Source organism: Miscanthus floridulus, chromosome 11, assembly GCF_019320115.1.
Source record: "Miscanthus floridulus cultivar M001 chromosome 11, ASM1932011v1, whole genome shotgun sequence".
NCBI classification, from domain to species: Eukaryota; Viridiplantae; Streptophyta; class Magnoliopsida; order Poales; family Poaceae; genus Miscanthus; species Miscanthus floridulus.
The window spans coordinates 57,357,429-57,372,771 of NC_089590.1; the positions used below are offsets into that span (position 1 = coordinate 57,357,429).

Sequence of the window (15,343 nt, forward strand, 5' to 3'; positions counted from 1 at the left end):
GTTCCGACACCTCACTAACTTTAACTCAGTTACATGTTTTTCAAATTACTAAGGGTCAGGGGTTCCGACTTGAGTTGGGAGTTCCAACGGTCGGAAGTCCCGGCATTCATCGGGAGTTCCAACGCCTCACAACATCACTGTAACTTAGTTACCGTTGGCACAGTGTGAGTCGTACCGGACGTGTCCGGTATTGCAACGGCTATAAAACGGCTAGTTTTTCAAGGGGGCTATAAATACCCCCAAGCCTCCACCTTTGGAGGCTGCTGATTCTGCTGAGATAGACACACATTTTTGAGCCTTGCCAACTCTCCTAAACCCTCTCTTAGTGAGTGTGTGATCCAAATTGCAAAATCAATTTGTGGGTTGAGAAAGAATTTGAAAAAGAGAGCAAGCCACCACTTGAGCACTTGTGTATATTATCAATTTCGTGATTCGCATTTGTTACTCTTGGACTCTTCGGTCCTAGACGGCTAGGCGTCGCCGGAGAGCAACCGAGAGATTGTGGTTGCTTCAGAAAGTTTGTAACGGTCGATTCCGCCACCTCGGAATCAAATTAGTGGAAGGAGGAAAAGGAGTTGGAAAAGACTCCGGCTAGAGTGACCTTCGTGGTACCCTCTAGGGCTGACCTTCGCTGGGTCACCCGCAGCCCCCTCAACGGAGAGTAGGACTCGAACGAGTCCGAACTTCGGTAAAACAAATATCGTGTCTAAATTCGCATTTCATTTGATATTTGTGTTGCTCTAGCTATTCTGTAGGTTCTCTATGTATATTGTCATCTCCATTAGGTGCCTGCAGTTTGGTTTGAAGATAGAAATCGAAAGGAGCAAGTTCGGGGCCGATCTGTAGAAATCGTGTATACCGGACACGTCCGGTATTTCCTGCCTGCACTAAGAATATTTATTCTCTGTTCTAACTTGGTGTTGTAGGGTTGTAGCTTCTAGATATATTCTTTATACCTTGTTTACTTTGTGGCTAACTTATGAGGGGTGGTAGTACTCTTAATTTGGAGTTTCCATTTTGGAAAAGCCCCCTTTCTAATTGTTTCCGCATTTAAAGGTGTTAATTTTCAGAAATGCCTATTCACCCCCCTCTAGGTGGCATCCTAGGTCCTTTCAGTACGGCGTCATCCCCACGGACGGTGCCAACTATCGGTGCAAAAAGTGACCAACTAGTAAATATTTGTCGTTTTGCTGTATGTTGTGATCGGATGTGGCCTAGCACTCAATGACATAGGGTTTATACTAGTTCAGGCAACGTGCCCTACGTCTAGTCTCAGTCGGTCGATGACTTTATTCCTAAGCCTAGGTGCTCAAAGTTAGCCATGGGGTTACAAACAAGAGGGAATAAGATGGGGGGTGCAAGAGGTCCGGTTGGGCTCTGGACCGAAGGGCCAAGAGTGACAGGAGCTCCAACGTGCGCTAAGTATTGGAACGTATGCTCTATGTAGCCTTAGAGCTTGGAGTTCTAAAACCTACCAAAAAGAGTTGGAATCAATAGTGTGTGTGTCGATCGTCCCCCCTTTGGGAGAGAGAGCATACCCTTTTATAGGTGAAGGGGATGTCTTTACAAGTAAAAGAGAGAGAGAGTGTGTGTGCATGTATGCTACTAAGTCTTGTTGCTCACGTCGTCGGGTACAAGATGGTCGTCGGCGCCCACAACACTGTTTATGTCAAATGCATGTGGGAGGCTTTACCGTGTTCGCCTAGTATGGAAATTGATGGTGTCCACAACACTGTAGGGCAAATGTCAGCGCCCACAACACTGTTTGGGTTCTGACATGTCTGGAAGGTTGTAGAGCACCCTTCTGACATGTCCTGGCGGTATTGTCCTTTAGACGTGCAAGGTACGGTCCTTGGTTTTGTGGTTGACCTGAGTGTCTTGCCTTATCTACTCTGCCTAATTCTTGGGTCCTCACCCGAGCGGGCGTCCCTAGTCGGTTGTCTTCAGTCGGCTCCAACCACGCCGGTCGGAGTCCGAAGCTATAAGTAGAGGTTTGGCGTATTCCTGGTTGGAGAAACGGGTTAGAGTCGGAAGCGAGTGTCGTCTCTGAAAGGTCCTTGTTTGGTTTTGGTAATTGAGTGACAACTTAGGTGGACTAATTGTGTTTATGTGAGATACACAGGTGATTAGTCCACAGGTACATGTGTATGAGCAACATATGCCATGGAGGTGAAAATGGCTTGGAGATGTTGCAAAGCTCACACATGTGATGATGAAGGAGCTTATTGCACATGAGATATGACATTGAGTCATGTGATCAAGGTGGAGAAGATCAAGACAAGACTTGGCTTGATGGACCGGTTGCAAGCGTAAAAGGCAAGTCAAAGGCTTTGGAGTGATAGACCGCGTGGCGGTGAAGCTTGAGCAAGACTTAGCACCGATGGATGATGGCAACGGTGAAGAGCAAGTGAAGTCAAGATCGATGAACCAATATGATCACGTGATGATATGAAGTGGATCATATCATTGTTGCTCGTGTTGGTGCATGTGTTGCATCGACATTGAAGGAGATGGAATGGAATGCGCAAGGCAAAGGTATAACCTAGGGCATTTTATTTCACCGGTCATAGGTGTGTAGAGAAGTTTATGACCGGGTTTAGGATAGATGATCGTACTATCAAGAGGGGCAAACTTGTTTGCATATCGGTCATCTAGTGCCACTCGAGTGATCTAACTTTGCATCGTCGCTAGGATCGAGTGGCGTGGCAAGTTGAGTGGCTAACATCCTTTGGGAAATGATTGTGAAAAGCTAACACACATACACATGGTGGTGTATACTTGGTGGTGTTGGCACATTTATAAAGGAGGTGGTGTTTGCAGGGTTGAGATGGGCTTTACCGGCACTTTCAGGAAAATGGAATGCCTATTTTCTATTGCGTCGGATGCAAATTCTTGGTGGTTAGCACATTGAAGCAAGGGTGAAGAAGTTAGAAGTGAAAACGAGTTGATCGCGAAGACACTAGCATCGGTCAACTGATCGGACGCTGGGTCTGAAAGCACCGGACGCTGGCAGCATGCGTCCGGTCGAGCTGGTCGGTCGGCACAGTACCGAGGGTATTGCACCGGACGCTAGTCTATGTCCAGTCAAGGTGGACCGGACGCGTCCGGTTGAAGAAATACGCCTCGGGGAGCTTACTAGAAACGACCGGACGCTAAGGATTCAGTGTCCGGTCAGTTGAAGCTGCTGCGTCCGGTCAGGTCAAGTGACCGTTGGAATCGGGACATGTGGCCGTCTGTGGGCGATCGGACGCTGAGGTCCAGCGTCCGGTCAACACAACCGGAGCGTCCGGTCGGCCCGATTTTTACCCAGTGAAGGGGTAACGGCTAGTTTAGCCCTTGGGGCTATAAATAGAAGTGGCCTTCGGCCATGGCTGGGAGGGAGCACCTTGGGGGACTTTGTGTCCATGCTTGAGAGTGCTTAGGAGCCCTCCATCTCATACATACTTGATAGTGATCATTCGATTGTGTGAGTGAGCGATTCTAGTGCGATTGCATCGTGAGATTGCATCGAGTGGCACTAGGTGATCGAGTTACAAGCCGGTGATGCTTGTTACTCTTGGAGGTTGCCACTTCCTAGATGGCTTGGTGGTGGTCTTCGTCGAAGCACGCAAGAAGCTTATGCGGCGCTCCGGAGAAGTGCTTGTGAGGGGCATTGTGCTCGCCCCGCGGGAGCCGCGAAGAGCAACTCTAGTAAAGCGTGTCATTGAGCTACCCTCACTTCCGGGGTAGGTTCTTGCGGCGCCCGACGTGCGGGCTTAGCGGGTGATGCTAATTAGCCGCCGAACCACCAAGTGAGCAGTCGACACAACGGGGACTAGTGTGTTGGCAAACACGTGAACCTCGGGAGAAAAATCATCGTGTCAACCTTGTTCTTCCCGTTGGTTTGCATCCCCATTACACAAGCTTGCAATTACCTTTATACATATTAAGCTTGTGTAGTTGCTCTTGTAATTAGATAGCTTGTGTAGCTTGCTAATTACCTTCTTGCTTGTATAGCATAGAAGTAGCTCCCTTGCGTGGCTAATTTGATTTTAGTAACCTTGTTAGTCACATTGCTTAGTTTGTGTAGCTAAGTATTTGCACTCTCTAATTAGGCATTGGTTGCCTTGTTATTGAGCATTGTTAGTGAGCTTTGTTAGTTTTGTGCTTTTGCTTACTAGCATGTGTAGGAGCTCTCTTGTTGCTTAAAATACTAGTGGCATAGGTTTGTGTAACCATGCTCCTAGAATTGTTTAGGAGAGCTCTAACTAGCCCGTCACCTTTGTTACATAATTGTTATCTTTGCAAAGTTCTAGTGAACATATATAGTGGGGTATAGTCTTGACTAGACCGATAGTTTTAATTCCGCATTTGTATCGGTTAGCCGACGCGATTAAGTTTTAGAAAAGACTATTCACCCTCCCTCTAGTCGCCATCTCGACCCTTCAGTCTCTCCGGTCGGAGAAGCGGGTCAGAATCGGAAGCGAGTGTCGTCTTCTCCTTGGCCAGGCCTTCCAGTTGAAGACTGGATCGCTCTTTTGGCCTGTCACAGGTATCTGGGCTGGCCCAGAAGTCGCGCGTTTGTTGCAGCGTCGTCTGCTGGGCCACGCTTTTTGCTGGGAAATGGGCCCATTAGAGACCCCGGATTTATGAACCCGACAACATCCCTTCCGTATGTTAGCTTTAAGGGAGATAAATCAACTACATCCATAGTTTAGGGGGCAAATAGTATTTTAAACAAAATATACGTATATTTGATCTACTCTCTCCGTCCACGAAAGAATGCAATTATCACATTTTGAGAAGTCAAACAGTTTCAACTTTGACTAAAATTATATGAAAAAATACTAACACTCATGAGACAAATAAGTATAGTTAGATTAGGTATAGAATATATTTTCATAATAAATTTATTTGGAGGCATAAATGTTAATACTATTTATTATAAACTTGGTTAAAGTTGATCTAGTTTGACTGGCACGTTTCCCATAATTACATTCTTTTGTGGACAGATGGAGTAATATACAGTAACTTTTTAAAAAAAAATATCTAGTATTTTAAAAAATATGGAATACAAAATTAAAATGTGGTTTAATATTATAAAACTATATAAATTTTTTTTAGCTCAAAAATACTTTTCTAAAATTATATTTATCTTCTAGCGTCTACTTTGTAATTATTTGGATCTTTTATGATCTTTTTTGCGTTTATTTACTAGTATATGCTCTCTTTATCTTTATAATTAGTCGAAGTTGATAGGCCGGACTGACTTCTACAAAACCTGTGTCACTGGTCCGATCTATTGTCATATTAGTGTAGACACAATGGACTAATACTAGTCAAAAGAAAACGTGCTATATATATGTTGCACTGATCTTATCTATCTATAAAAGTGTTGCTGGGATGTGAGTTGAGTTGACTACATACATGACACGTGTTTTTGTTGAGATCATTTGGCCTTCTATGTAGCCCGACTGTTAGTGTTGGCTGATTATAATAGATAGACGAGAGCATATACTAGAAAATAATTGTGAAAACAAGATGAAGAAAAAAACAATAAAAAGTAGACTATATACACTTGGCATTTCATTATTCTGAATATCCCTCATCGCTATCACCTTATTATAGTGCTGCTCCACCCCACCCTACCCTACCTTAACCTTTGGGTCACTCGCCCTCCCTTTATAGTCATCAAACATTGTGCACTCCTAATACCTGAAACCCGAACCTGAGTCCTTGCGGCTACTGGTCCCACCGACTGCAGGTGACCTTGCTACCCCCACTCCAACCCACGTATCACCGTCGAAGAGTCATGTCGAAACACAAGTCGTGCCGAAACACATGCGCAATTGATAAGGGTTTGGATATCCTCATTGTAATTTTGATGTGGAACTAAACCTAATAGCTTGAACCCATATATACTACTCAACGGTCTATAAACCGATGGAGCCAAACTCAAATTATAGCTGGAAGGGGTAACCAGGAATTCAGGTGAGAAATCAACATGTTTCTAAATGAATCATTTTTTGGGTGGGTGGGGTGGGGGTGCATTCTGATTTACAGCGTGTGTGACGCAACCAGTATACATGTCTGTAGGAAGATGCGAAATACACATGATGTCTTTGATTTTACATCCGTGTGCTACTATGCAATACAAGTAGTGCATTCTCAATTTGAACTCTTTTGAACAAGTAAAACATCCTTGTAAGCACTGGTCACATCTAGCTAAACTAGGCACAGCAAAATGGGATGGATGCTTATCAGTCAACACGTTGTTGGCCTAGAGCACCCTGCCGTCCATCCCGTCAAGAAGACCCAACCACATCCCTTTCACCTGCGGCAGCTGCGCCACAAACGCTTGCCACGGCGGGGACCCCACGCCGCTGCCGCGGACGCGCCCGTCCATCTGGAGGGAGAGGTACCTGCAACGCAGCATGGACATCCGATGGAAAGGTAACAAGAAATTAAGAACAGATCATTCATCGTTGCGCCATGACAAGACTGAGATCTTCTTCTTAACCAATCGGCTTGCTGCCCATTTCGAATAGAGAAGAGTTTTAAAAATTTACAAGAAACTGACAAAATTGAAATCTTCAGAACAGTGACGTTGGGAAACCAGGCGAGTCTCGAGGTGCTTACACTGGGGAATCAGATGGCAAGCCGGCCAGCTTCTTCTGATCGTCTAACCATCTGCATCAGATGCACGAAGTGGCGATCAACACGAGACTAATCAAGGTTATGGATGGACAAACAAAAGGGCCTCCTGGGCAGTGATCAACCAAGACTTTTATGACCTGTGTAGAAGTTTTCATGATGGTAATTTTGTCTGCAGAGCATAAAGATTGTGTGTGGCTAGTTGTCAAGATCTCAGACGCCAGCTACACCTTTGTAATAGAAATAGTTTTTTTATTATGAGTGGGATAGAGCCATGTCTTGGTTGAAGTCCATTTTAGAGCATTTTTTAGGCTAGCAACTCATGACATGGCTTAGGCTGCTCTTTAGGGCTAAGGTTTACACCAATGTATCAATCCTCAAGGATCTTGTTTTGTCAAGCTTGCTACATCCCAAAGCCTATAATTGGTTCGTTTCACACCATACCGATACCTTGTTGCTGACCACGAGCAACTATATGTATTTGGGCATTGTCTTCGAGTTTTTGAGGAACTCGTTATCTACGAATATGGGTGTGAGAGGAGGAACTTTTTTTTTTTGGCAAACCTAAGATGGAACATCTCACACCTCGATGCGGTTGAATACTCAACTTATCACTACATGTTAGTGAAAAAGCTTTTGGCCTTCGAGTTAACTTCCATTTTGGTGATCGCTACATCTTCTTTGTCCCTGAATTTATTTCAAAATTAGTGGCTTCCACTTCTGCTTTGTAAGTTTTGATGGTGGTTTTGGTCCATCTGAATCCGAAATAGAAAGTACCGAGAGTGGAGAGAGAGAGAGACAATACCTTGTTTGGTCAATCTATCATTTACATCTTCTAGGTATTAGATCAAACATAACAATTAGTTGATATACCTCTGTACACCTGCACAGTACGCGTTCTACGTTAAGTTGTCTTTAACAAAGGCCTTGTTTAGTTGCACCCCAAAACGCCAAATCTTTCAAGATTCCCCGTCACATCGAATCTTTGGACGCATGCATGAAGCATTAAATATAAATAAAAAATAAAACTAATTACACAGTTTAGACGAAATCCACGAGACGAATCTTTTAAGCCTAATTAGACTATGATTGGACATTAATTGCCAAATAACAACGAAAACGCTACAGTAGCGTTTTGCCAAAAAAAAATGTAACATCAAACTGGCCCAAAAAGAATCTAGGCACACTACGGGTTCACCATTCATACTGCCGCTCCAAAGCAACATAAAAGCTTGGTGTGTGACTCTAAGAGCAAGGCTAATAATACAGCCGGCTTGCTGGCTGTAAGATTCTTTACAGCCTTCTCTCAGCCCACTCATACAGTGGTTAGCTCTTTACAGTTAATACATGGCCCACTTGTCTTTCTCACAGACTTTCTTGGTTCTTATGTCCAAACCAGCTGTAAGCTTATAGCCCACTTCTCCTCTCTCTCATCCCCTTTCTCTTCCACCTCAGCATTTACGTTAAGATGGCATATTCTCGGCCTCTCGGGAAGTCTTTGCTCTTGACTTCTTGAGCTAAGCTGGACCTAACATTTAGCAAACAGGGGCACGCCTGAGGGCCATATGGGTGGGGCCGGGCTGCCCTACCCGTATGTTGCTCGTGTCGGGGCCCCGTCGTCCCCGATCCTACCCGTCGGGCGTCCGGCGTCGGCCCCCATCGCCGCTTCCCAGCACACCACACCACAGTTCGCCTCCCTCTCACAGGTCACAGCACACTGCCACCAGGCACCAGCCTCCCCCCTCCTGCCCGCGCCGCTGCCGCTGCCGCCATGCTCCTCTCCGGTCCGCCGTCGGCGCCCACCCCACCGCTGCTGCTCCCGGAGAGCAGCGGCGAGGACGGCGGCTACGATTCCTCCTCCCGCGCCGCGGCAGCGGCGGGATCGGCGCCAAAGAGGCGCGCGGAGACCTGGGTCCGGGAGGAGACCGGAGACCCTCTGCCTCATCGCGCTGCGCCGGGAAATGGACGCCCACTTCAACACCTCCAAGTCCAACAAGCACCTCTGGGAGGCCATCTCCGCCCGGATGCGGGACCAAGGGTTCGACCGCTCCCCGACCATGTGCACCGACAAGTGGCGCAACCTGCTCAAGGAGTTCAAGAAGGCGCACAGCCACTCTCGGAACAGCGGCGGCAGCGGCTCCGGCGCTGGAGGGAACGGCAACGCCAAGATGGCCTACTACAAGGAGATCGACGACCTGCTCAAGCACCGCGGGAAGGCGACGGGAAGCGGCAGTGGTGGCTGCGTTGGCAGTGGTGCTGCCGGGAAGAGCCCCACATCCAATTCCAAGATCGAGTCCTACCTGCAGTTCACCACAGATAACGGTTGGCCTCTGTTATTATAGAGATTGTCATGCTTTGCTAGATGAAACGATTACTGTGATGTCTTGAATTCCACATAAGAGATTTTGAGAATGCAAAGCTTTGGATTTTGGATACAAATCAACTATTTTGATAACGATTTTTGGGTGTATGCTATGGCAGACCATTGGTATTTAGATGTGTCCAAATTATAGGGCTTGTTAAACTGTTCAAGCTTATCGAGCAATTTGAGAAAATATGACCTATATGCAATATGCAGTTGATTTCGTTTCTGAGAGTGTGGTGACTGTAGGGACGTAGGGTGTCCATGTCTGATAGCTTTAGGAGTTATATGGTGTGTGGTTTCATACTTTCATATGTCTCAGTTACCTGCTCCATTAGTAATAGTTCGTTATCATGCTTTGTGGCTGTTGGACTCTGTGCCTTATTTGATTTTTGGTTGCAGTAGCTTTTTGTTAGCTCATGGACTAATATTCTCTGCATTCAATCTAGGCTTTGAGGATGCTAACATTCCCTTTGGTCCTGTGGAAGGTACTGAGCTCCTACGTGTGTAACAATCTCGACCTATTTCTTAATTGAATTCATGTAGTGACTATGCAAATTTGTTGTTGACTATACCCTTTCATGATTTCTAGCAAATGGTAGACCGATGCTGAGTATCGATGATCGTTTGGAGGATGACAGGCATCCGCTTCCCTTGACAGCTGCTGATGCAGTTGCAACCAATGGTGTGAACCCGTGGAATTGGAGAGACACCTCTACTAATGGTACTAATCTTCACATCCCAAGTTAAATTAATACCTCTGAATGAGTAGCCTCTTAACTTCTCACTGCTGATAAATTAGTATAATTCTGTGTGGTGTATGAACTAAATTTGGTTTAGCCCCCTGTTCTGTTAAACCGTATGGAAACAAAAGGTTTTGAATCTCCTCAACTTTGACCAAACCTTAGTTCAGATCTTATTATCTTAGTTTTACCTATGATCTTCATTGGTATGGTTCTTGGCAGTTGGCAGGGACCTGTAACTTTCTGTGTACTAACTGCCCTCATTCAAACTTCTACTCCTTCGTTCCAAATTATAAGTTGTTTTAGCTTTTCTAGGTACATGATTTTTTGTTTGTATCTAAACATACCCTATATTTTGGTGCATAGCAAAAAAAATTACCTAGAAAAGCCAAAGCGACTTATAATTTAGAATGGAGGGAGTACACCTGAGGTGACAAATCAACTACCTAGAGAGATAAACACCATTCTAATTTGTATTTTAAGATTCTGTAGCCTTCAAAGTGCTTAACATTGGGTAGCTCTTAAATTATAGTAAACTGAATTCCAGCAGCCATTTCAAAACTGGGTAGTTCAGTGCAAGTATTTTTAAAGTATTTTTTGGTTTAATTTATTGTTCCCATTGGAATTCTGCATAAATACATACAGGTGGAGATAACCATGGCAGTTTTGGTGGGAGAGTCATTTTAGTGAAGTGGGGTGATTACACTAAAAGGATTGGAATTGATGGTACTCCTGAAGCAATTAAGGAAGCCATCAAATCAGCATTTGGATTAAGAACAAGGCGTGCTTTCTGGCTTGAAGATGAAGATGAGGTTGTTCGAGCCTTGGACAGGGACATGCCAGTTGGAACTTACACACTTAATCTTGATGATGGTACCTGTAAACTCTCTTCTTATCCATGGAAGGAAATTCTTTACTTTATGAGTAACTAGATCTGTATATGGATGTAGTGACGTTGTTATGCCTTGTTAAGGGAAATGTGAAAATTAGAACATAGACTCTTTGTCATGGGCAACTAGTCAATCACTGCATAGTAATACTTTGTTTTATTTTCAAACTTCTTTTCCACATGGATAATAGAACATAGACTCCTAAAAATTTGTGTGCATGGATGAGATTAGTACATGAGGGCCAGACACAGAGACAATCCATAGGGTTTTATCACTCGAGAGGCTTTTCATTTAACTACTGAAGTTTGGGGTTATCCCTTTTTTCAGGGATGACAATCAAACTCTGTGATGGAAACCGCATGCAGACCCCAGAAGACAAGACATTTTACACTGAAGAGGACTTTCGAGATTTCCTCTCACGGCGTGGTTGGACATTTCTCAGGGCTATAGAAACGTTGATAGCCTTGATGATCTCCGACCTGGTGTGATGTATCAGGGGCTGCGGTCGCTTGGTGATTGATTTTGTCGAAGTGGAATTGCTAGCACTGCCATTTAGTGTAATTTAAGTCAGGCAATTCTTTATTCTCGGATATATGTAAATGTAGCTGAATAGTGACATTGGTAACTAGAATTGCTAGCACTGCCCCGTTCGCTGATCTGAAACTGGCTGAAAATACTGTTTTAGCTGAATTGTTATGAGAGAAAAACACTGTTCCGGTGTAAAAAAAAAAGAAGCCGAACAAGCCGAATATGGGGTAAGCCAAACAGGGCCTAATGTGCAATTGGAGTGTGCAATGATCCTCCAGATAACTAGATTGTTCTACGGTTCCTTGCAGTAAATCTGAATGTGGCAAGTGAAGCAAATGTACTCTGCAATACTGTACTTGTTTACTCAGTTTCCAGCACATTGTGTTCAGGGAATGTAAACAGGCAAGATAGTTGTTATACCGCACAGGCGCTTGTCAGCGACGTGTTACATAAATAAAAGTAAAAACAGTATCTAAAAAGATCGCAAATGGTTGCATTTCAATCCCAGAATTACATAGCTTCCAGGGCTCCAGAGATTTCAGGGGAACATTCAAGAATGGCAAAATGGTAGGGGCATCTCATACTTTCCTTTCTCCCTAAAGCAGCAGTGGCAGTAATACTAGGGCAGTACGCGCTAGACGTGAATGAACGATTCACGCTGCCTTCACGCCAAGCTCTATCATCAATAGCAGGGTACTTGGTGCAAACTCTACTCCTCGTCCCACTCGTCCTTCTTGTATGACACCAGCGTGTCCACCTTGTGAATCTGCCACTCCAGCACAGGAACTGTGAATTAGCAATCGAATCGAGAACCAGATCGGTGATACCGAATAGATAAACGGGTCTGCTTCGTCGACGCCCGTGTCTATTCTGAATTGCTGCGTGGACATACCTTCGTGTCGAACGAGTGCAGCTTAACCATCTGCGGGTTGTCGATGAGCTTGGCGTCGCTTTCGACCCAGGTGCCCGGAGCGTCGACGTCTGTGTCCGTGTAGGCCAGCACGTCGAACACGCCTGATCAGCCCGACGTGGGAGCACAGGAGACGAGAGTCAGCCACGGTTGCAGTTGCAGACTTGCAGCCCCAGTTCCAAAAGGAAGCCGAAATACAGGACAGGAAGATAAATTAGGCGATTGGATGCCGGTTGCTGTCCTTACATGGCTCGTCGAGGCAGGGGAGGTAGGTGATGCAGGAGGCGATCTGGCGCATGATGGCTTGAATCTCCCTCATGATCTCCTTGTCGCTCTTCTCCTTGATAGCCCTGACGAACATTAGAAGACGACGCAATCAAGCCAAGACTGACACAATGAGCACTGGCTAATATGGATTGGTTAGGGTCGTAGGAAGAGGGTAAAAGATTGGGGATAAGAGTGAGTGTGGCGCACCCCTTCTCGACGACCTCGGCGTCAGTGACGATATTGAAGTTCCAGCGCTCGAGCACCTCGCTGGTGGCCTTGCTCATTATCACCAGCACGATCCGCTGCAGCTTCCCGGCCTCCAGCCATTCTGCAACATTCAGTTTCACAAAACCAATGACCGAAAGACCTGAGCACATTCGCGAGCAATCCAGCAAGGAGAGAGAGAGAGATCTCAGGTGGGTGGGAGGAAACCGACCTGAGAGCTGGGAGGTGAGGTTGGCGATGAAGTTCTTCACCCCCTCGTCCTGCGTGAGCAGCATGGTGAGCCCATACTTCTTCACCTTGGTGAAGCTCTCCTCCGGATACACCGCGCGGTTGTAGAGGATGCTGCAATCCACCAAAAACCAAACGGAACCGGATCAATCAGTCAATACAAAATCCTGAACCTTCCTCACGAATCTAATCCGCGATGGATCGGCAGCGACGCTGCCGCCGCGGCCCGCCGGACACTGTTGATTGTACCGTTACCGTACCTATTCGCCGCGTACCCTGCGATGCGAACACAAATATTCCATCAAACGGGCAACTAATTAGGAGAGGGAGGAGGGCGGTGCGCGCGTACCGAAGAACTCGCTGACGATGGCGGCGGAGCCCCGCAGGGTGATGATGTCCTTGGACGCCGTCCGCGACGCCATTCTGGTTTCCTCTCCTCCTCCTCCTCCTTACTCCTCTTGCGGTGGCGCCTCGGATCCGCCGGCGAGGACAACTCCTTGGGAATGGGAACGGAGGGGAAGGGGAGAAGCAACGGCTAGTGCGGCGGCGGCGGCGCAGTGCGGTGTGGTGGGTATGGGAGAAGTCGTGGGGCCTTTTCGGAGCGTTTTCGAACAGATCGACCGGCTCTGGTGGGTGGATGGATGTGTGCGCACGGTGGTGGACGGGTGCGGGGGGCTTTTAAAGGTGGGCCGGACCGGCGCGCCCAACGGTCGTGTGGGTGTGGGCCACACACACTGGACTCGGATGTCGCGACTCGGCCGAAGTGTTTTTCTTTTTATTATTAACTGCACTGTCCATTTATTGATTTATGAGCATGTACTCTCTTCTTGTACCACTAGCGTTCGAGTTTTCACATGACCACTAATTTATTGATTTATTTTTGAGCATGTATTCTCTCTTCTTAGTCAATAGACATGCATGTATCTGAGTATTTATGTAGTCTCTTCTAGTCTTCTTGATCAAGTAGCCAAGAAGAGTTGCATAGTTTCATATTTTCCTCTAAAGAAAAACATAGCATTTCCTGAAATTCACAATAGAAACTACTCCATTCGTCACAAATTATAGATAGTTAAAGTCCCCGTTTTTTAGATCTTCGGGTGGTGTGTGCTTTTTTTTATAGTGATGTGCGCTTTTTTAAAGAAAAAGTGCACTTACTGAGTGTAGCCCCCGAGCCTCTTGCTATTTGGAACAAAAAATTGGAGGGTCTTGAATCTGAGTTGTTCAAATAACTGAAAACCTCTTCTGAGGATATGTAGGATCTTGCCAAGTAAGGCAATCAGCGGTGGGCGAGCTCCTTATTTGATGACGTGGTCCAGAAAATAGTTCCCTGCAAAGTAATCATACGAAAGTATGTAATAATTGATATACAAGATATCAAGTTGGAAGTATGTTCCAGTATTATAAAATGCATATTAAATTTTTTCGCGTCTTGCTCTTATTAGGCTATGTAATTTTCCTAGGTAGGTAGCCTGTTACGTTTAAACACCTCTCGCACCTTTCCGGCGAGTAGGCTTCACGGATTAAGGCCTCAACAACCTGGATAAATTAACAACCGTTAAGAGAAGACATTATAAAATGCATATTAATTTTTTCACGTCTTGCTTTTACTAGGCTATGTAATTTCTCTAGGTAGGTAGCTTGTTACGTTTAAACACCTCTCGCACCTTTTCGGCGAGTAGGCTTCACGGATTAAGGCATCAGCAACCTAGGTAAATTAACAACCGTTAAGAGAAGACTTTAGTAGTCGGAGATGCAACTGTAGTAGAGCCGCGGAGACATATGGATAATATCCGGAGATATATGATGATTAAAGAATATTTGAAAAAATATTAAATCATGACTTAGCTTGATTGATGGCCGCGTGGAAGAGTCGGTGAGCTGTAGTATCCAAGTAGATGGACGTCGTGCTCGTGGCAACTCGACAGCTTGCTTGTGGCTCGATGCAGTCGGACAGCGGTCGGACAACTTGATGCAGTCGGACAGCTTGACGCTCGCTTCCGGCTTGGACAGCTTGAAGCTAGCAGGTACATCACGCAGGTGTGTTTGAACCGAACTCAGGAACTCGCGCTGGCGGCTTGTACCTGGCATGTGGATTTGCTCCATACGCGCGTATGCTGTGTAGATGCGCACGTACTCTTGGTGCGTATGGTGATTAAAACCAATGACCATATCATGAAATCGAGACGGATGAGGTTAGCACATCCAAGTTGGACTTTTGACCCGTGTGATCCGTGTCCCCATCGGCTAGTACAGACTGAGGTTAGCACATCCGAGTTGGACTTTTGGCCCGTGTGATCCGAGTCCCCAACGGCTAGTACAGACCGCCTCGGAGTCCTTGTCGTGTGCTTGACACAACGCTTGATCATTGTTGCATGCCATGCACTCGTTTAGCATCTTGGCATCTGCGTGTTGATGTGTATGTGTTGGTGGAAATCACATCCAATTAAAGGCTTGGACGATCATGGGGCTTCAATGTATCTACTTTTGCCGTCCACCAATAATACTCGCAGGTGTTGACATCTGGATGAGACATCGGCCTGAGAACGAAGCACATCGT

General features: G+C 45.9%; 1 protein-coding gene and 1 pseudogene across 1 annotated transcript; one reads left to right on the forward strand and one right to left on the reverse strand.

The window, feature by feature from the left end:
* Positions 1-8,270: 8,270 nt before the first annotated feature.
* Positions 8,271-11,360, forward strand: LOC136490842 (trihelix transcription factor GT-1-like; annotated as a pseudogene).
* Positions 11,361-11,540: 180 nt separating this feature from the next.
* On the reverse strand, positions 11,541-13,634 carry LOC136490843 (mitotic spindle checkpoint protein MAD2-like). Its single transcript, XM_066487030.1, has 7 exons — positions 13,136-13,634; positions 13,047-13,062; positions 12,770-12,900; positions 12,541-12,661; positions 12,313-12,416; positions 12,049-12,170; positions 11,541-11,922 (listed from the first exon to the last, which is right to left on the reverse strand). The coding sequence occupies exons 1-7, from the start codon at positions 13,206-13,208 to the stop codon at positions 11,866-11,868; spliced, it is 624 nt and encodes a 207-aa protein (XP_066343127.1). The 5' UTR covers positions 13,209-13,634; the 3' UTR covers positions 11,541-11,865.
* Between the last annotated feature and the right edge of the window lie 1,709 nt (positions 13,635-15,343).